Below are 22,420 nucleotides of genomic sequence, written 5' to 3'. Positions count from 1 at the left end.
AGTTGTTCATGATCTACCTAAAAATAGTATCAGAGCCCTAATCAGTTTGGCTCAGTGGATAGAACGTCGGCCTGCAGACTCAAGGGTCCCAGGTTCGATTCCAGTCAAGTCATGTACCTTGGTTGCAGGCACTTCCCCAGTAGGGGGTGTGCAGGAGGCAGCTGGTCGATGTTTCTCTTTCATTGATGTTTATAACTCTCTCTCCCTCTCCCTTCCACTCTGTAAAAAAATCAGTAAAATATATTTTTAAAATAAAAATAAAAATAAAAATAGAACCAGAGCTATTTCTTTCAATTAACCTATTATGCTAATTTCTTGGACCACATTAATCTTAACACTTAAATCATGCCATTTCCTTGCTTAAAGGCCTGTAGTTGGCTTTGCCTAAAGATATTCCCCGTCCTTGATTTAACTTCATTATGATCCATATAAAAGTGTGAAGATATTAAAATGTTTCAAACCAGAGCAGAAGAAAAGACTTAAAATAACATAACAAAATTATGAAATATCACAAGATAGGGCTGCTACTCCATCAAAGTCTGAGTTCACACCTCTGAGTGTCTATCTATGAACTTCACACTTGATCAGTTTCCCATCCCTCTAATAAAGTAGCCCTAACGGATTTTTGTTTATTGAAAATTTGTGTAAACCCTGATCTAAATTTTTTAAAACTAGAAAAGTAGTTTGTTTTGTTTTTTACTTTTGTAAAAGACAGCAGGTATATTATTAAACATGATTTTGAAATCTCAACTTACTTTTCCATCACTAACAGAAATCCTGTAAGGAAAAAAAATTCTTCATCCCAGCCTACTCAATGGATCATAGTCAAACCCCTCAGTCTTGCATGCAACACTGTTTACTGTCTCCACTTACATTACAAATTAAATTACAATCCCCCATCCCCGAAACGAAACTGTTTTAACCACGTGAGTCTTCTTAACAACTCCTAGAACTGTTATATGCTATTATTCCTCTGTATCTTTGTACACGTTCTCCCACCCAAAATATCTCTTCTCTATTTCTTTCAAACCATCTTACTTCCAAATATTCTTCATGATAGCTCATATTAATCTTCCCAGTTATCTGAATCCCCAATAGTAAAGAACGCCTTAAAAGAACAGAGAAAAAAATCCCTCAATATTTAAGCTAGCTGCACTACTTTGAAAGCAAAGGATAAAGTCAAGAAAAAGCAAAAAGTGAGACAACCTGCAGCTAATTTCCATAAGGCACAGGGAAATTCTTTTAGTTCTTAAAAATGTTTGTTTTTCTTGGTGCAATATCCCCACCTTGTGGACATCTAGGATATTATTAACACCATTTCTGCCGTGCTGCATTTTTCACAAGCATAGGCAGAAACGGAATGCAGGTGAACATAATGCTGCATCCTTAGATATTCTCAGCTAATTAGAAAGTGGTATAATCTCAAATAACTTAAATGTTAAGGTATTTTCTCCATAACTATTAACTAAATTTCTCTTTACTCTCTACTTTTGAGTATCCTCAAATTCTGGGTAGAGGTTTAATAATATAGTTACTGGCTTTATGAAGCCGTAATGAGAAAGAACCAGTGGAATGAGACTAAGAAAAAAAGCATAAATAAGATAGCATTAAAAGCTTTGACCCACTGGGCAGGCTGGAAGGGGTCAATGGGGAAAGGGAGAAGACATATGTAATACTTTCAACAATAAAGATTTTTTAAAAATAAAAGCTTTTACCCATCTATAAATGTCATATGATGTCTCTGAAAAAAATGACCAGTCATGCCCTGGCCATGTGGTTCAGCGGTAATGCATCAGCCCATGTACCGGAAGGTCTCGGGCTCAATTCTTGGTCAAAGGCACATACCTGGGCTGCGGGTTTATCCCCCACCCTGGTGGGAGTATGTGCATGCTGTGCATGAGGCAACCAGTCGATGTGTCTCTCTCACATTGATGCTTTCTCTCTCCCCCTCCTTCCCTCTCTTCTACTCTAAAAATCAATGAGGATTAACAACAAAAAAGACCAGTCACGAAGTCTCACATTCTCCCTCTTCTATTATTACCTTTTTTGAGCCGTACACAATGTTGCACAATATGCATTTCCGTTCCCGTACCATAGTGACCAGCTCTGAAGCACTCAACGTCACACCTGCAATGAGGAAGTAACATTTAGTAACCTTTTCCGCCCCCAGATCTCTTCTTAGATTCTTCTTAGCTTGGCAAAAATACAAGTTTTACATCTCCCTCACCTCCACCCTGTTCCTCCCCGTCTTCTCATCTTGGTAAATGAAAGTTGCAATTTTCCAGGTGCGTAGGGCAAAAACTTTGAGAATCATCCTTGGTCCCTCTTTCTCACCCCATATCCACCCTCACCAGCAAATCCTGTCCCACCGTGAAATATATCCAAAACCCAACTATTCCTCATCACTTAGCACTAGCCGGCTGATGTGACTTCCTATTTCTACTCTTATCCTTTTACAGTCTATTCTCAAAACAGTAGCCAGAGATTCTCAGAATGAGATTCTTTTGAAATTTAAATCAGATCACATAATTCCTCTGCTGAGAATCTTTTAACAGTTTCCCACCTCATTCAGAGATCCAAAGTCCATGTCATGAGCTACAAAGTCTGTTTCTCACTTTCTCTCTGACTCCATGCCCTACCAGTCTCCCTCTATCCCTCCACTCATTGCCCTCCTTGCTATTCCTTGCGCACACCAGTGACTCCCCTACCTAAGGCTTCTGTTTCCTGTTCTCTCTGCATGAAATATTTTTTCCTAAGATTTCTTTATGATTCTCATGGCTCATTCTGTCATGCAGCCTCATCAAGGAGGCCTTCCCTGATCTCCTACAGAATATTTTCTAACCCTCGTTTCCACTATTCCCCTATTAGCCTGCTTAATTTTTTAATAGCACTGTGGTAGATTGTTTCCAAAGCCATATCTTCCACCCCATGTACTCTTTTGTAATGTGATCTTGTTATCACCACCTATCAAAAGTTGAGTCCAGCCAAAACCGATTTGGCTCAGTGGATAGAGCATTGGCCTGCGGACTGAAAGGTCCCAGGTTCAATTCCGGTCAAGGGCATGTATTGATACCTTGGTTGCGGGCACATCCCCAATAGGAGGCGTGCAGGAGGCAGCTGATCGATGACTCTCTCTCATTGATGTTTCTAGCTCTCTATCTCTCTCCCTTCCTCTCTGTAAAAAATCAATAAAATATATTAAAAAATAAAAAAAGTTGATTCCAGCCCTAGCCAGTTTGGCCCAGTGGATAGAGCAGCGGCCTGCGGACTGAGAGATCCCAAGTTCGATTCTGGTCAAGGGCATGTGCCTTGGTTGCAGGCACATCCCCGGTAGGGGGTGTGCAGGAGGCAGCTAATCGATGATTCTCTCTCATCGATGTTTCTAACTCTCATCCCTCTCTCTTTCTCTCTGTAAAAAATCAATAAAATATATTTAGGTATGTCTAATCTCCTTGGCCTTACCATGAGAAAGGGATCTGTCTTTTCATATACCTCCAGCATTCATTACAACTAACCCAGTAGTACTTAACCTGTTAACCAGGGAGTGCCCTTTTTAATTACGCAACCTGTAATGGGCACGTACTCTTTCACTAGGACGTGTCAGTACGTCACGCCCGGAGGATGTAATTTCATATTATTATTTTTATTTATACTTAATTAAAATAAATGATATATATATTTTTTCATTTATTTATATATAAAGCACAAAGGAAATTACAAAAAAATAGAAAAGAATACCAACAAAAAAATGGAAACATTGAATTAAAAAACTATAAATTTTACAAACAATTATAAAGATTACAAAAAATATATACCGTCCCTCTCAGGGCGCAACATATATTTCCAGGATGTATTCATATGTCCTACCCGTTCCCGATATCGTTTACGTTTGACGTATTTATAGGTCCCGCTCGGTAACAGGTTAAGACATTTGAACTTTGACATAACTCAGATTTGATATGACAATAATCCTATATAATAAAAGCCTAATATGTTAAGTATCCAAATTTTGACCAGTCGCTATGACGTGCACTGACCACCAGGGGGCAGATGTTCCGACTGGTAGGTTAGCTTGCTGCTGGGATCCAGCTCTGGACTGGGCAAGACAGGCCAGACACACCCTGGAGCCCTCCTGTGGTCCCTCTCCAGCCCCAATCATACACCGGTGGGGTCCCTCAGCCTCGCCTGCACCCTCTCACAATCCAGGACTCCTCCAGGCGTGTCGGAGAACTGGTTTCACCCAGGTCCCTGCAGCCCAGGCCAAGGGACCTACCAGTGCAGGAATCCATGCACTAGGCCTCTAGTATACTATAAATTAATGAAGGAAAGCAAAACATAAAAATTGATTTCTTAAGGGGAGGAGGTGGGACTCAGATTAGAATCCATTTTTTGTATTCCAGATAACTTTCTATGCCTCCACCTTAACCCTGACAGAACATTAATGGATTTCTAGTAAGCAAGACAGGTCAACAGAGACAGTGTTCAGTGACAGAACAAGTTTTGCCATTACCCCTACGTTGCCCAAAAGGTTATGAAACAAAAATATGACTGGCATTTCTGGGTAGTCCTCAATTTGCTGAGAGGGCCTCCAAGAAAGTTTCAAGGCTCCTACTTAGGTTGACAACAGAGGTCAGGAAGTATTTGGGGGCACATCAACATATAACTATAACTTTCAAAGGGTAATTCTGGATAAGAGTCTTATTGCTAGTTCTAAATTCTGGCTGGATCCTATTTCCCAAAGCAAGTGATTGATGATTTCCTGCATTCATCAGCATTTTGCTTGCTAGCATTATTTTTATATTATCTGCCCTAAACCACATTTAGCAGGAGTATGTGCAGCAACCACTCTTTATTAATAAGCATAGGGCTAAAACAAAGATAGGACTTTGTTTTAAAAGCTGTGACTCAGGAAAAGACATTAGAAGTTGAGCCCCAAGCAAGTGAAGCTGTTTGTTTGTATTACCCATCACCAGACAAGGAAATGGACAGGGCAGACCTTGATTCAGAATTAGAACGACTAAGGTTCCAATTCCTTACTCGATTCTGACTCTTGGCAAGAATTATGTCCTAAAGGGAAAAATAACAGAAAAACAAAACAAAACTGGGATAACACCAATCCTAACAAAATAATAAAAATACTAATATTAGCAAAACTTATTTTCTTTGTAGTAAAGTTTCTTTTTATCATTAATTCCATTTCTTTAACAAAAGCTTATTCAGATCTTGTTTCAACTTGTGACAGTTTTAGTACATTAACATTTTCATTAGACTGTATATTGTCAAGTTTCTTGGCATGAAGTTATAAACAACCAGAGGCCTGATGCACAAATTTGTGTATGGCTGGAGTCCCTCGGCCTGGCCAGTGATCAGAGCCAATCGGGGCCGGCGAGAGACTACAGGAGGTTGGCTGGCCAACCTGATTGGGGTGGCCAGTCAGAGGGAGGGACTGTAGCTGGCCAGGGGGAGGGAACACCAGAGGCTGGCTGCGGGAGCACACTGACCACCAGCTCCTGTATTGAGCGTCAGCCCTCTGATGGTCAGTGCACACCATAGCGACTGGTCAACCAGTCGTTTAAGCTCATATATATATATATATATATAGTCATTTATTTTCCTACTAGAGGCCCAGTGCACGAATTTGTGCACCAGTGGGGTCCCTTGGCCTGGCCTGCTGGATCAGGCCAAAACTGATTCTCTGACATCCCCCGAGGGGTCCCGGATTGTGAGAGGGAGCAGGCCAGGCCAAGGGACCCCACCAGTGCACATTCGGGGCTGAGGAGGGACATGGGAGGTTGGCCAGCCAGGGAAGACTCCAGGGAGTATCTGGCCCGTTTTACTCAGTCCCATTCTGCCGGACTCCAGCAGCAAGCTAACCTACCAGTCGAAGTGTCTGCCCCCTGGTGGTCAGTGCACATCAAGTGGTTGAGCGGCCTTAGCATATCATTAGCATATTACACTTTGGTTGAATGGACTGGACACTTAGCATATTCGGCTTTTATTATATAGGATAGAATCTATAGTGATAAATCCCTTTCATTCCTGATAACTAGCAATTTGTGTTCTCTGTTTTCCACTATCAGTCTATCTATAGGCATATCAATATTGTTGATCTTGCCAAAACCGGTTTGACTCAGTGGTAGAGCATCAGTCTGCGGACTGAAAGGTCCCAGGTTCGATTCCAGTCAGGGGCATGTACATTGGTTGCGGGCACATCCCCAGTAGGGGGGTGTGCGGGAGGCAGCTGGTCAATGTTTCTCTCTCATTGACGTTTCTAGCTCTCTATCTCTCTCCCTTCCTCCCTGTAAAATATCAATAAAATATATATTTTTTTAAATTTAAAAATAAATAAAAAATATTGTTGATCTTTTCAAAGAACTAACATCTGGCTTTGTAATTTTATTTTTGTATTTCCCTATTTCATTAATTTCTTGTCATTTTTTTAATATATATTTTTAATTGATTTCAGAGAGGAAGGCAGAGAGATAGAAACATCAATGATGAGAGAGAATTGATTGGCTGCCCCCTACTGAGAGACTGAGCCCACAACCCAGGCTTGTGCCCTTGGCTGTAATCAAACCTGGGATTCTTTAGTCCAAAGGCTGATGCTCTATCCACTAAGCCAAATCGGACAGGGTAATTTCTGTCATCTTTATGTCTTTCCTTCCATCTACTTTGGGTTTATTTTGCTCTTCATTTACTAGTTTCTTTCTTTCTTTCAAATATATTTTATTGATTTTTTTTACAGAGAGGAAGAGAGAGGGATAAAGAGTTAGAAACATAGATCAGCTGAGTCTTGCACACCCCCTACTGGGGATGTGCCTGCAGCCAAGGTACATGCCCTTGACTGGAATCGAACCTGGGACCTTTCAGTCCGCAGGCCGACGCTCTATCCACTGAGCCAAACCAGTTTCGGCCATTTACTAGTTTCTTAAGATAAAACTTTAGGTCACTGTCTTTAGACTTTTCTAAAATAGGTATTTAGGCTACAAACTTTCTTTAAACAATGTAACGGCTGTATTGCACAAGTTTGTTTTGTTTTTTTTAGCACTTTTAAAGAAACTATTTCAGAATAGTTTTAGATTACAGAAAAGTTGAAAAAGTAAGAGTACCCACATACCCATTAATATTTTGGCTATTCAGTCTCTGAAAGTTAATTTTGCCCCCCTCCCCTGTTTCCCATATTATTTACATCCTACATTAGTATAATTTGGCACAATTAATCAACCAATATTGACACATAATTATTAAAGCCCATACTTTATTTCCTCATTTTTTACACAGTATCCTTTTTCTCCAGCATCTGAACCAGGATGCATTACATTTAGTCATTATGTCCCCGTAGGCTCCTCTTGGCTATAACAGTTATCCCACAATTTTTTAAAATATATTTTATTGATTTTTTACAGAGGGGAAGGGAGAGGGATAGAGAGTTAGAAACATCAATGAGAGAGAAACATTGATCAGCTGCCTCTTGCACACCCCCTACTGGGGATGTGCCCACAACCAAGGTACATGCCCTTGACCGGAATCGAACCTGGGACCTTTCAGTCCGCAGGCTGACGCTCTATCCACTGAGCCAAACTGGTTTCGGCCCACAGGTTTTTTTTCAGCCCACAAATTTTGATGCTGTATTTTTATCATCCAGTTCAAAATACTTTTTAATTTCTCTTGATATTTGTTTTTTGACTTATAGATTTAAAAGTTTCACTGAATCAACAACTATTGTATTTGTGAGGTTTTTTAAGACACCTACATCAATCCCATTATGGTCAAAGACCATTTTCCGTATCATGTGGGCTGTGTATACCCTCCAGTTATAGTTGAGTTTGATTAGCTTCCAAGACCGACTACAACCAACGTGGAGGGTCTGCTGTGCAGGGTCGACCACACAGAACTAGACTTACTTCAGCAGGGCTCTGGTGCCTACCGAGTCCACCCCACAAGTGTGTCCTTATAGAAGTGGTTAGGTGGTGCTTCCACATGGTCTGAAGCTGTCCAGGTGCATTGACTCTGAGACCTCCTGGGAGGCGCAGGCCAAGATCAGCCACCACCTGTGCTCTGCCCGGGGCCAACTACCATGAGCTATAAAGTGATCTGCAGATGGCCACTACTTCTAGTGGGCTTGGAGATGCTCAAGAGAAGCCATGCTGTGCACCAAGGCTGGCTACCACTATTGCCAGGCCTGGGGCCACTTAGTGAGAGACGCAGGGCCAGATGCTACCTGTTTTGAGAGATTTTAGAAAAGTTTAAAGCATGAACCAAGTTTGTATGGAAAACTAGGAGAAATGATGTGGGTTAGGCCCGCAAGTTGGGTGAGTAGGGCTAACTATGTAAGCCAGGTTGATGGAGACTCAGATGTGGTGCCAGCCAGCAGGCTCTGTGAAGGGCTCCGAAACGGAACAAAAGCCTCTGCCAATACTCCTGTCTGGGAGAAAGCTGCCCCTCCAGCTCTTGCCCTGATGCCAGACACTTCAGTTCCTCCCTAATGCCTTTAGAGCTACTGTCCCAGCTCTGGAACTTAGAACAAGTGAGTCTAAGTCTGTGTATGGGGCCTTTAAGAGAAACCAGAATCTCCAGCCACCCTCCATCTGAGTCACAATCCCTGCTGCTTTTTACAGCAGAATTTAGGGGGGCTTCTCTTTCTGGCACTGGAACCCTGGGCTGAAGGGCCTAGTGTGGGGCTGGAAACCCTCACTCCTCAGGGGGAACTTCTGCAGCCCAGATATCCCTCCTGATTTTTATCTGCCATACATGGGTATGGGACTGGCCAGTTCTGCACCTCCTCCCCTCCTACCAGTCTCCATGTGGCTTCTTTATATCCTAACTGTAGGACTTGTGTTCAGCTAGATTTCAGGTGGTTCTGAACGATGGTTGTTCTATTGTTTAGTTGTTATTTTGATGTGGTTGTTAGAGGATTCAGGTATGGCATTTAACTATGCTGCCATCTTGATGGGAACCCTGGCTCATTCTTTCTAACACATGCATAACTTATTTAAATAGTCCACTATTGGTTCATCACTTAGGAACTCTCACTTCTCGATAATCTTTCAGATTAAAAATTAAGACAGAAACCTAACTGACACTAATGTTTCAATTGGCAACTTAGCATAGCGCATGTGCAAATTGGAGTATTCTTATATAACTGTCTGCCTAGGTGCTCTTATTCACAAATTAATCCCCAAGTTCCCACTTAGATACTGTAATTACAAATTACAAAATATGCGTATTTCTCACTGAGCCACTCCTTGTCCCAGAACCAAGACAGCTAACATCTGCTGCCATTATTCCTTGCTTCCCTTCTTATATAGTAGCCTTCAAACTACATGTGCTCTAACCTAAATATACAATAATTAAGTTTCAGTTTTTCCTTTTTAAATCTTTCTTTTGATCAGAATAATTGGTTCTGAACTAACCTAATCAGACTCCTTCATACCTCTACCTCCTTCCAAGCCATTTTGAAGATCTTTTTAAAAAACTATCCAGCCCTGGCTAGTTTGGCTCAGTGGATAGAGAGAGTTGGCCTGAGGATTGAGGGGTTCCAGGTTCGATTCCGGCTAAGGGCACATGGCTGGGTTTCGGACTCAATTCCCAGTGGGGGACTTGCTGGAGGCAGCCGATCAATGATTCTCTCTCATCATTGATGTTTTTATCTCTATATCCCTCTCCCTTCCTCTCTGAAACCAATAAATATATATAAAAAAAAAAAATTAAAAAACCATTCAGTATCCTTAACGACTAACAATTTTCTAGACTCCTATAGTTAACTCCAGAAACTATAACTGTAATGTAGTTGATTGTCAGCAGAAGTAGTTAATATATCTAACTTGGAGTAGCAGGAAAAAAAGACAATTTTAGGCACTGTTTGTGAATATCACCACTTAACACTAGTTAAATTAGCTTGAGCTAGTTACCGCCAAACTCTCAGCCCTCATCTGAAATGTGCGCCAAGAAAAAACACCTTTCATTACAATATCTCATCTTTTTGTGACAGACCTGAGTGTATCTGGCACATGTATAGTAGGTGCTAAATAAATCCTAGTTGAATGTAAATATTGTCTTCCATTGTTTCATTCACTGCTAAAACTTAAGAACAGGGTTTAAAACAAATTTTAAGATTTATCATGGAGCCGAAACCAGTTTGGCTCAGTGGATAGAGCATGGGCCTGCGGACTGAGGGGTCCTGGGTTTGATTCCGGTCAAGAACATGTACATTGGTTGCGGGCACATGGGGGGGGGGGGTAGTGCAGGAGGCAGCTGATGGATTTCTCTCTCTCATCGATGTTTCTAGCTCTCTATCTCTCTCCCTTCCTCTCTGTAAAAAAAACCAATAAAATATATATTTTTAAAAATTGATCATGGAATTTAGAACAAGACTTAATAGGCTCTTAGTAAGTGCTGAAAAGTTATTTTGGTTTGAGTTCATGCGACATAAACCATTATGGTGAAAAAAGCATGCATTTACTAGGTAAGAGAAAAACTTGCGCTGAACTAGAATGGCAGTCCCACGCTAAGACCCATGGAAATCTCAAATGTCCCAAAATGACTTAACCTCCGACTTTCCAAACGTGATTCTGACTCAAGATTATTAAATGGAGCCGATTGAAGGGAGTGGGGATGCAAAGCATTTTCTCTCCATAACTATGCACCGAGATTTGAACTAACTATTAAACTGGCACATAGTAAGCGCTCCATAATTCTATTCTTAAAACGCATGCCACCGGGGAGAAAACGGAAGGAATTTAAAAAAGCAACCACAACAAAACAGAGGCTGCCACTCACTAGAGGTCGAAAGGTGTCCCTGGCTTATGGACACCTGGGTGGAGGGACCACCTGCGGCGCCGGAGGCCCAAGGAGGTCGGCGGCCTTCCCCAAAGGTCAAGGATCTGCAGCCACAGTTCCTGCGGGGGCGGGGAACAAGGCTGGGACGCCCCCGCGAGAACCCGTACCCCCAAGCCAGAGACACAGCCTGCCCCCCACACCCGCGCAGGCTGCGGGAGGGGGCGACCCGTGGCCCCTGCGCCACAGCCTGCAGGAGCCAGACCTGGCCGCGACCTGCAGCCCCACTTCCCGCAGGGGCAGACCCCCGGGCTCTGGCCTCCCAAACGCCGCCCCACAGCCCGGCCCCGGATACTCACACTCTCCGCCGACCCTCCTACTCCATCCGGCCGCCGAGGCCCGGGCGAAGGAGCCCCCAGACGCCCTCCTCCGCCGAGGGTCCGGCGGCCGCTCCCGCCCGCTCCTCCACGCCGGGCGCCGCCGCCGCCAGTGCGCAGGCGCGGGGCGCGGCTTCGCGCTTCCTTTTTTTTTTTTTTTTTTCCCCATTTGGACTCCGCCTTTCTCAATAATCTAGCTTTATGTGAACCCGCGAGAGTGAGCAAAGGACACTGGGGAAAAGAGGCTTTCCTCAGAAAGGAGCACGCCCAGAGGCAGGCAGGCTGGCTGGAGGAAGGCACGCCCGTGATCAGCCTTCCCGGCTGCTTTTTCATTCTCTGCTATTTCTGGGCCCCCCTCTCGCTCTTACTTTTTTCCTAAGTAGCAACGGTTTCAGCTGAATTCTCAACCACTACGCCTTTGCAAAACTTTACTGACACTTAATGGAAGTTGAAAAAGCTTTGGGACAGCCGAACCGGTTTGGCTCCATGAATAGAGCGTCGGTCTGCGGACTGAAAGGTCCCAGGTTTAATTCCGGTAGGGGGTGTGCAAGAGGCAGTTGGTCGATGTTTCTCTCTCATTGACGTTTCTAGCGCTCTCTCTCCTTTCCTCTCTAGCTCTCTATCTCTCTCCTTTCCTCTCTGTGGAAAATCAATAAAAAATATTTTTTTAAATAATAATAATAATAATAATAATAAAATAAAAAACATTTGTAAAAAAAGAAAAAGAAAAAGCTTTGGGACAGACAGACCTGAGTTGGAATGTTGAACTTTGTGCCTTTGGACAAAATTACCAGCTATCTTGGAACCTCACTTTCCTCAGAGTTAAAATGTAAGATAGTCTTATCTCTCAGGGTCTTGCTAGTTTTAAATGAGCAGTTAATCCATCAATACCTATGATTATATTCTTATACCCACTGTGCTTATATTTACCAGTATTATTAAACTTAGCTTATACTCATTCCCACAGAATACTATTTTAGTGACTAGTCAGATAACCAAATTACATTAAGGTTGATAATGGTGTGAAGTGTTACTTCTATTTTATTGAATCTCTAATATCTATGTGTGTGTGTGTTTTAAGTTGCTTTTTAAAAAATATTATTATTGGGGGATCCAAGATGGCTGCGCCCAGGTGAACACCTAGCCGCAGCCGCACACAACAATTTCAATAAAATACAACTAAAATATAAAACGGACATTGCCCAGAACTACAGGAAGGTTGGCTGACTGGAAATTCTACGGCAAGAAGCATGGAGAAAACCAGAAGGAGGCACGGAGGAGCTGTAAAAGCCCAAGGTACGGAGACGCAGAGCGCGGAGAGGACGGAGCCAGAGAGGAGGGGGAGGCAGAGTGCCTGGCGGGCGTTCCCTAGCGGAAAGGAGATAAAACTCCGACTGTGCTGGGCCCCCGACTGCTCTGAACCCCAGTTCTAGGCCAAGCCCCGGGGACTCAGGCTCAGCCATAGGGAGCCGGGCTGTAAGGTGGAACCCCGGGGAGCGGTGAAAGGAGGTCCCGGAGGCGCGCACACTGTGCGCAGAGAAGGGACAGTCGGCTGTGCCTCGGGATTGCCCTGGCAGGAAGGAGACTGGGGCTCCAGACTGCTCTGAACGCCACCTCCAACTCCACTTCCAACTGAACTGAACCCCAATACCGGGCTCTTTGGGGGAGAGCATAGACTGTTTGGCAGCAGGTGAAAATCGAGGGCACCTTTCTCTCAGAGGCACCGGCAGCGAGCACTGAAGGACCCGCATAGGGCGGGGCTGACGGAAGCCAAAGCTGCAGGCTCCACCCTGAAACCCCGTCCCATCTGTAACTGCGAAATGCGACAACAAAATAGATCACAAACGAAAGAAATGGAGGACAAAAAGGATATAGAGTTCAAATCTACGCTTATAATGTTTTTCAAGAATTTCCTAGAAAAGATGGATAAGACCTATGAGGATATGAAAAGAGATCAACTAGAATTAATAAGGAGTCATCAAGAAATGATAAGGGATCAACAAGAAATAAAGAATACATTGTCTGAAATAAAAAAAATATTTTAGAGAGTCCTAAAAACAGAAGGGAAGATCACAAGAATCAAGTCAAAGATTTGGAACATAAAGAGCCAGAAGACACTCCTCCACAGAAGCTAGAAGGCAAGAGAATCCAGAAAATTGAAGATAATCTAAGAAACCTCTGGGACAACTTCAAGCGAACCAACATCAGAATTATGGGGGTCCCAGAAGATGAGAGAGAGCAAGATATCAAAAACATACTGAAAGAAATAGTGACAGGAAACTTCCCCCACCTGGGGAAAGAATTAGACTTACAAGTCCAGGAAGTGCACAGAACTCCAAACAAAAGGAATCCAAAGAGGACCACACCAAGACACATCATAATTAAAATTCCAAGAGCAAAAGACAAAGAGAGAATATTAAAAGAAGCAAGAGCAAAGAAAGTAGTTACCTATAAAGGAGCACCTATACAATTGTCAGCTGATTTCTCAACAGAAACCATGCAGGCCAGACGGGAATGGCAAAAAATATTCAAGGTGATGAATAGTAAGAACAGCCAAAGATAATCTACCCAGCAAAGCTATCACTCAGAATCGAAGGTCAGATAAAGAGCTTCACTAATAAAAAAAGCTAAAGGAGTTCATCAACACCAAACCAGAATTATATGAATTGCTGAAGGAAGTTCTTTCAGAAGAGAAAGTAAACAAAGATAAAAATTATGAACAACAAATATGTAACTACCAACAAGTGAATCTAAAAACCAAGGAAATTTAAAAAAAAAAATCTGATGAACAATAGTAACTGTTGAATATAATAGAATCAGAGGTATGGAAGGGGAGTGAACTGACGATTCTTGGGGAAAAGGGGAGAGGGGGGCGTGGGAAGAGACTGAACATAAACTGCGCACCTATGGATGAGAACAATGGGGAGTGGGGAAAGGGCAGAGGGTGGGGTGGGAACTTGGTGGAGGAGAGCAATGGTGGGGGGGGAAGGAACATTTGTAATAATATGAACAATAAAAACTTATTAAAAAATTAAAAAATAAATAAATAAAAATAAATAAATAAAATAAAAATAAGAACTAGCCCTGGCTGGTTTGGCTCAGTGGATAGAGCATTGGCCTGTGGACCATAAGGTCCTGGGTTCAATTCCAGTCAAGGGCCAATGCCCAGGTTGTGGGCTTGATCCCCAGTTGGGGGTGTGCAGGAGGCAGCCGATCAATGATTCTCTCTCATCATTGATGTTTCTATCTCTCTCTCCCTCTCCCTTCCTCTCTGAAATCAATAAAAATACTTAAAAAAAATAAAAATAAAAATAAAAAATAAAAAATATTATTATTGATTTCAGAGAGGAAGGGAGAGGGAGATAGAGATAGAAATATCAATGATAAGAAAGGATCTTTGATCAGCTGCCTCCTGCACACCCCCTACTGGGGATGGAGATCCCAATCTGAGCACGTGCCTTTGACTGGAATTGAACCCAGGACCCTCCAGTCTGCAGATTGATGCTCTATCCACTGAGCCAAACCAGCTAGGGTTTAATACATATGTTTATAAGAATTTCAATGCCTCAAATCAATGTAAGCAGTTCCCACCAACTTATGTGTAAGTCCAGATCTGCTTCTAGAAGATTGAGTAACTATTCCAATTCTGTATTTGTGACATCACAAGTCCTTGAAACACATCTGGGATATGCTGCTTATCATGCTCTCCTTTAAAAGACACATGAAAGAATTGCTCTACCTATGAACTCGGGGCCATCATCCAAGGAAAAGCTTATAGAAGACCAAAATCTGCATCCAAGGAAAAGCTTATAGAAGACCAAAATCTACTGTTGGTGAACATCCAAGGTAACATCACAGTAATCCTAGATCAGGGTTTCTCAACCTTGGCACATAGATCATGTGGAGATAATTCTTGTGCTGTTCTGTGAATTATGGGATATTCAGCAGCATCCCTGGACACCAGATACGCCTCTAGTGCCCCTCTTACATCTTCTCCCAACACCCCCTCCCATCATCACAACAATTAAAAAAAAAAAAAAAAGTCTCCAAAAACTGTCCCCTAAAGGGTAAAAATGCCCCTGGTTAAAAAAAAATAAAAAATAGCATTATATCCGTGACCATCTCAACCCTAAGTGAACTTTCCCTTCCAGCTTGAGAAAGCCACACAGGAGAGCAGGACTGGTGAGTTCATTTTTACAATTGAATACAGGCCCTCAACACTGCTTACTAGTCCTATTACTTTTATCAGGCCAACTTGCTCTATCACTTTCTACAATATTCTAAGTCTTTCCACTTTCCTTAAAACTCCCAACCTGTTTTCTACAAGCAGTTTCACAGAGAAAACAAAAGGTCATCAAATGAGAACTTCTTTAATTTCTTGTTACAAAACATACAAACTTACAGATACTTCCTTTCTTTATAAATGAGGATGTGTCTTATCTCCAAGACATTTTTTCCATTAGTGCTTTGGGTTGCCTTTACTTTTTTGTTGTTGTTTGTTTGTTTTGTTTTGTTTTGTTTTATTTATTTATTTTAATATATTTTATTGATTTTTTTGCCCCCCTCCCTCCCATACATACTCTCCCTCCCCAGAGTTTTATGTCCATTGGTTGTACTTATATGCATGTATACAAGTCCTTTGGTTGATCTATTATCTCCCCCAGATCTCCCTCCCCTCCCCGCTGAAATTTGACAGTCTGCTTGTTGCTTTACTGTCTCTATATCTAACTTTTGGTTCATCAGTTTATAATGTTCTTTATTACCCATAAAAGAGTGAGGTCAGCCGAAACCGGTTTGGCTGAATGGATAGAGCGTCGGCTTGGGGACTGAGGGGACCCGGGTTCGATTCTGGTCAAGGGCATGTACCTTGGTTGCGGGCATGTCCCCGGTGGGGGGTGTGCAAGAGGCAGCTGATCCATGACTCTCTCTCATCGATGTTTCTAGCTCTATCTCTCTCTCCCTTCCTCTCTGTACAAAATCAATAAAATATATTTTTTTTAAAAAAGAGTGAGGTCATGTGGTGTTTCTCTTTCATTGATTGGCTTATTTCACTCAGCATGATGTTCTCCAATTCCATCCAGGTTGCTACAAATGATGAGAATTCCTTCTTTTTTATGGCAGCATAGTATTCCATTGTGTAGATGTACATAGTTTTTGGATCCAATCATCTGCTGATGGGCACCTAGGGTGTTTCCAAATTCTGGCTATTGTAGATTGTGCTGCTATGAACATAGGGTTGCATATATCCTTTCTGATTGGTGTTTCTAGTTTCTTGGGATATATTCCTAGGAGTGGGATTACTGAGTCAAATGGGAGTTCCATTTTCAGTTTTTTGAGGAAATTCCACACTGTTCTGCACAGTGGTTGTACCAGTCTGCATTCCCACCAGCAGTGCAGAGGGTAGGGTTGCCTTTACTCTAACCATCTCAAGATCCTTTACCATCGAGTAGCATCTCTCTCTCTATTTTTACTTTTATTAGTATTTATAAGTTTTTGCTTCCTCGGTTTCTTCTGGGATATTTTTTCTTCTGTGCAACCCCCTCTTCTGGTTTGGAACAATTTTCTCTTTTTCAGTGGGATCACCTCAGTGTGGAAGGGAGAGTTCATGTGTGGGTTAATTTGCTCAGGAGCTCTGTAAATTCTACACTGAAGCTTGTTTAGCTGGATGTGCTCAATGACCAGAGCATCTATATCTAAACCCTTAAGTTCAGTATTACTCTCTGCATTTCTAAGAATGTACTGCAAGCATTCTTTTTGATCCACCAACCCTGTGTCTAGCCCCACTGTACACCTATCAACTCCACCATTATAATGACGGAATGGCACACATTGCTTCTGTAGTGTGGCATCCTTCAGATACTTGGTGGATTTTCTAATATGCATACCCTTGATGGCATGGGAAGTTTTACAAGTGTTCTTAAACTTAACACGAAGATTTGAACCTCTTGATATATGCATGCTTTTGTGTGGTTTTCTGGGTCAAGTGAACAGCGATCCATTTTCAGAGGTCACCTCTGGCTGCTTTTGGAAAGAGCTGATGAGCACTTATCTTTAACTGAAATTTCTCACTTGAATATTCCTTATCATACTTAAATTTCTTCTGTTTTAACTTTTCAATTTCATTTTATTGATTTTTTTTTTTTTTTTTTTTTTTTTTTAGAGAGAGTGGGAGAGAGAAAGAAAGAGAGAGAGAGATCAAAGTCAAAGAAACATTGATCGGTTGCCTCCTGAATGTGCCCCAACCAGGAATTGAACCCTTAAACCTGGATATGTGCCCTGACTAGGAATCAAACCCACTACCTTTTGGTGTGCAGAACAATGCTCCAACCAACTAAGCCACACCAGCCAAGGCATCTTCTGTTGTAATTCTAACCAAGTGGGGGAAAAACAAAAACAGAAACAAAACCTCTGGCCTCTTGTCATTCTCTTTCCCTCCTCCTATCAAAGCCAAGCTTTCTAAACTATTCTACAACTTGCCCCCATTGCTGCATCCAAACTACTGCAATCTATCTTTCAGTCTCATCATTCTACCACATAGCTTCCCCTAAGATCACCAGACTTATATGTTACTAAATTCAAAAGATATTTCTCATGTTTCATCATCTTCCTTGACTCTTTGGAAATAGACTATTTCTTTGAATCTGTACTCTTTAAAAATTTCTAACACTTTTTTTTTTAAATTTCTTTCCAACACTTCTTTATTCTTAGAGGTGCTTGGAAGGATTCCCGTAAATGTTTAAAATCCTTCAATAGCGCCCAATGGTCATAATATAAAGTGCAGGCTCATTAGTCCAAAAGTGCAAGAACTTCCTAGAAATCTACTTAGCGGTGGCCTACTTTTTAAAACTTTATTCCCCCCCACACACACACACACACCCCTTCACCAGGAGATACATGATGAGCTGTAAACTTCTAACCAGCAGGAACTACAAAGAATTCCCAGAAGGCGTTATGTTATTCTTGGCACAAGCTGTTTCCAAATACTGGGGGGGAAAATCTATCTTCCTCCCGGACTTCCGGAGGAACGCCTTTTCTTTAATGATTCAAAAGTCACTTCCTTCAGGAACCCTTCCAGACACCCCTAAAAAGAAGTGCGCCAAGGGGTGTGTCGGGTTTTCTAAATGCCACGCAGTATATAGCCTCACTACCATCCTTTGTTTACATAATTATCTCCCACTCTAGACAATTCGAAAAAAAAAAACAAAACCCAAAAAAAGAACCCTGGGAGGGCAGGGAAGGCATCCCCTGCGCCTTTTTCCCTCGGCGTTCAGCCCGCCGAGTGCCTGGCGCACGGTCCGCCCTCCCGCAAGGTGTGCCGCACGCACACTGCCCACCTGCCGGCGGCGCGCCGACACCCGTTAACGGCGAGCTCCCAGCCCGCAGCCTGCGTGGCAGGGCCTTTAAACCCTCCGCCCGCGGATTGGCTCCCGCGGCGGGGGCGTGTCCGCGCGCGCGCCCGGCAAAGTGCGCAGGCGTGCGACTGCCGCGGGCGCAGGCGCAAACGGGCTCAGCCCTCGGGCTGTCGGGTCTTGGGTGTCCGAGCAGCCGCGGCCCGGAGAGGAGTGACCGGAACTGCTTGGTGAGTCTCCAGGAATGGGGCTGAGAGAGTTGTTGGCCGGGGTGAGGACTGAGATAGGCCCCGAGAAGAAAAATGTATCGTGAGGATTGAGAAGTTGACAGGGTCGGGCTTTCGGGGGAGGAGGGGACGCGCCGACCCGGCTGGGGCCATTCGGGCCCGGAGTGGGGGCGCGAGGCGCTGGGAGACTGTGGAGGGGCTGGCGGAGGAAGGGTGGTGGGATGGCGGTTCCCTGCACCCTTCCTTCCTTGAACCAAGCTAAGGTAAACCCCTGATGCCCCCACCACCCATCCCCGCCGTGCTAGCCTGTCTGGTGACCACAGGGATCAGACAACTTGGGACTAGTTGTTGGAAGAAGGTCTCTGGGGTTCTTGGCTTTGGAGAGTCCATACTTTCTAGGAAAGCCCATTCTTTCCGCGGTTTTACCGCAGAAGCGCGGGGGGGAGGGAAAGAAAAAGACTGATAAGGTGAATTTCACAATTCGGGGCTGCTGTAGTGGGGGTGTGGGGGGTTACGGGGGGAGGCGGGGAGATACTGGAAAGTGTTGTTTTCACCTCGTCATTTCTGTTGTCATTAGTCACCACAATGGTAGGAAGGGCAGGCGAGGGTAGAGGAAACCGAAAAACGTTGAAGTTGGGAAAAGAAGATGAGAAGGGAATGTTATTTTTGCCTTTTGCTACTTGTCATCATCTTTTGGACGGGGGAGGGGTGACTGGGAGAAGGGAGTTAGGAATCTGGCAGCTTCTGACAGCATTCCCGCAAACTTGTGATAATAATGTAGCTTCTTAGTAACAGGTATTTCAAGAATTAAGAAGGATACTGTCGTCTGTCCTGGTGCCCTTTAGACTGGTTTTCAGATGTCCCAGTAAAACACCACAGATACCCCGATAGAAGTGGTTCTCCCACATTCTCGCCCAGCGCGGATAACCGCATTTGAAATACACGAGACATCATTAGCTAGAACACTTTGTAATCTAATCTTAAAATACCTCATATTAAAAAAAATTTTTTTTAATGAGTATTTTTGCCATCAGCAAAATTGATGCCTAGGTATTTATTCAGTGATCACTTGTTATTCATTCTTTTGGCAAGAGATAGTGAGAAAACACATTTATGTAAATACTAGAGGCCTAGTGCAGATATTTGTGCACTGGCAGAGGGAGGGGGGGTGATCACTCAGCTGGGCCTGCACTCTCTCGCAGTCCAGGAGCCCTGGGAATGTCCAGTTGCTGCTGCCATGTTCCCCAGTGTGAGCCCCAGGTTCTGGTGCACTGACCAACAGGGACTAGCTCCTGAGCGTCTGCCCCCTGATGGTCAGTGTGTGTCATAGCAACTGGTCCTTCCACTGTTCAGTCGATTTGCATATTAGCCTTTTATTGTATAGGAGGATAGAATTAGCAAATATGAGGAGAAACCCCTTTTCCCACATTACTGTGTTCCTTTGACAGGTCATGTGAAAGTAAATAAAATGATCATTAAATTAACCTACAGTTTGAATATTTATCAGTGTTTCTAGGATGGTTTGTTTTGTTCTGTTTTTGGTCAGGTGCTTGTCTGTGGATATGCATTAGGAAACTGCTATCTTAGTTTCAAAATAGGAATAACTTATGCCATCATTTTCTTAACAATAGCACACTCTTTCCTGTAAACACTAAAATATTTATATGCATCTTAATATTTGTTGATTTTACTCTAAATGAACTTAAGCATAGTAATAAGCTCACTCAAGATCTCATATTGTCTAATCATTCAGAAAACAAGAAGAAAGCAAATAAACAAAATCAGGCCCTATTCCTCATGGAACAGCTGCCAGTACCTCACTTATCATGAACCACATACCACTATCCTAAAATTTGCCTTTTAGAAGAATATCTGTTATTTTACTTCATATTTTAATGGGCTTTTTAAAAAAAACATTACCCTTTTCCAAAGTGATAATCTATAAAATCATACTTTTGATGTATTTTATATCTTTTTCTGGTATACATTATAGTAAATATATAAATACTAAATGCATAGCTGTTGCTTATGTAATGTCTAATACCATAGTTTGTTCTCACTCTGTACTTTGGAAAATACTGCATTGGGTTCTAATCTATTTTTAAAATAAATGAAAATTGGACTACCTAAACTCTAAGGCCAATGGACTTCAAAGTTCTGTGAGCCCTATGATGGCCTTCACTATTATGACACTGTTATAGTAAACTATTTGGTTTCACCAGGTGAAAGTAGATTAGAATAGCAAAAGGAAAAAAGGATACTTACTCTGAGATTTTTGTGAAATCAGCTGCCTTCCCCCCCCCCCGACTAAGGTGCTTTCTTTTTCTCCTTTGGTTTCTATGTCTTAAACATTCTGGAAACCTTTTTTTTTTTTTTTTTTTTTTTTTTTTTTAACTTATTCTTCAGAGTCTTTGAAATCTTTTTTTTTTTTTTTAAATATATTTTATTGTGTTGTTTTTTTTTTATAGAGAGGTAGAGAGTGATAGCTAGAAACATCGATGAGAGAGAATCATCAATCAGCTGCCTTCTGCACACCCCCTACTGGGGATGTGCCCATAACCAAGGTATATGCCCTCCTACTGGGGATGTGCCCACAACCAAGGTACATGCCCTTGACTGGAATCGAACCTGGGACCTTTCATTCCGCATGCCGACGCTCTACCACTGAGCCAAACCGGTTTCGGCTGATTACCATAGTTTTATGGAATTCCCTCATCTTGTTGATTTTGTGAGTTCTGTAACTTGGATTTAAAGTTTGTTTTAAATTTATTTTAGGATAGTTTGACATTTGAGATTATCTTTAGATGGCCCCTTAATGCTTATAAAATAAAATCCAAACTTTTTGGTATAGTATGCAAAGCCCTTCACAACCTGTCTCCTGCCTGCCTTTTAAAGCCACCCTGCCCTTGTATGTATGTTAAATTCTTGCAGGATTATTGGTGCCTTACATTGTGGCACTTCTTTGATAGTCTGAAACCACTATTTCTTTTGAGTTGATCATGCTTGGATTTTCATTCCCAACTCATAATTATGATAGATATTTAATAATTATTATGAAAAACTTTAATAGTTTTATTGAGTACTACATGACAGCCAAATGCTGTTCATGAATTAGCTCAGTCCTTATAACAACATTTGATGTGGTATCTGAATCCTGGTATTGGGATATTTGAGAACCTAACCAGAAAGCTTCTAGGCGAACTTGGAATCAGAGCCAAAATTTTAAATAGTTTGGGTGAATATTTCATTCTGGCAAGGTGAAGCCTTGCCAGTCATCGCCACCTCACACTTGGTATCTTCCTGGCAGATACCATATTTATGCTTGCCAGGTTTTATTTTCCTTCCCTGGAAGATGAATGCTCTATTTTCTCCTTCTCTCTCTCTCTCTCTCTCTCTCTCTCTCTCTCACTTAAATGTTTTTATGTTTTTATTTATTTTAGAGAAAAAGGAAGAGAGAGGGGGAGAGAGAAACATTGATGTGAGAGAAAAATACCAATTAGTTGCCTTTTGCACACGCTGGGCTAGGGCAAATACTACATTCCTTGAGCCTCCTTTTCTTTCATATAGAACATCCATTTTTTAGACAGGGTCAATATAATAAATTACTTGATTATAATCACATCTAGAGTAAAAGTCTGGAAGTTCCAAGGTTGAGCAGGATTTAAAAACTAGGTATTGACATCAAGCGATT

General features: G+C 42.4%; 2 protein-coding genes across 8 annotated transcripts in view; one reads left to right on the top strand and one right to left on the bottom strand.

Moving 5' to 3' along the window:
- The window catches only part of ZNF106 (zinc finger protein 106), a 54,914-nt gene extending 43,645 nt beyond the window's left edge, over window positions 1-11,269 (bottom strand). For 2 of the 5 annotated variants that reach the window (XM_084902746.1, XM_084902748.1), the window contains exons 1-2: window positions 11,136-11,269; window positions 2,042-2,127 (exon numbers count right to left, since the gene is read on the bottom strand). Coding sequence is in view for 3 of the 5 variants with exons in the window: in XM_084902745.1 (XP_084758871.1) it covers window positions 2,042-2,095 (54 nt within the window). In the remaining 2 variants the exon portion in view is untranslated. The remainder of the gene's footprint in view (window positions 1-2,041; window positions 2,128-11,135) is intronic. The other 3 variants (XM_084902745.1, XM_084902744.1, XM_084902747.1) reach the window with 3 other exon arrangements.
- A 7,351-nt stretch (window positions 11,270-18,620) lies between these two features.
- Window positions 18,621-22,420, top strand: part of SNAP23 (synaptosome associated protein 23) — a 43,092-nt gene continuing 39,292 nt past the window's right edge. For 2 of the 3 annotated variants that reach the window (XM_084903885.1, XM_084903883.1), the window contains exon 1: window positions 18,621-18,732. The gene's annotated coding sequence lies outside the window, so the exon portion shown is untranslated. Of the gene's footprint in view, window positions 18,733-18,755; window positions 18,774-22,420 lie in introns of those variants that run through there. The other variant, XM_084903884.1, reaches the window with a different exon arrangement.

This window comes from Pipistrellus hanaki, assembly GCF_964339955.1.
Source record: "Pipistrellus hanaki genome assembly, chromosome: 1".
NCBI classification, from domain to species: Eukaryota; Metazoa; Chordata; class Mammalia; order Chiroptera; family Vespertilionidae; genus Pipistrellus; species Pipistrellus hanaki.
The sequence above is the reverse complement of the archived record's forward strand: the minus strand, read 5'-3'. Positions and strand labels throughout refer to the sequence as shown.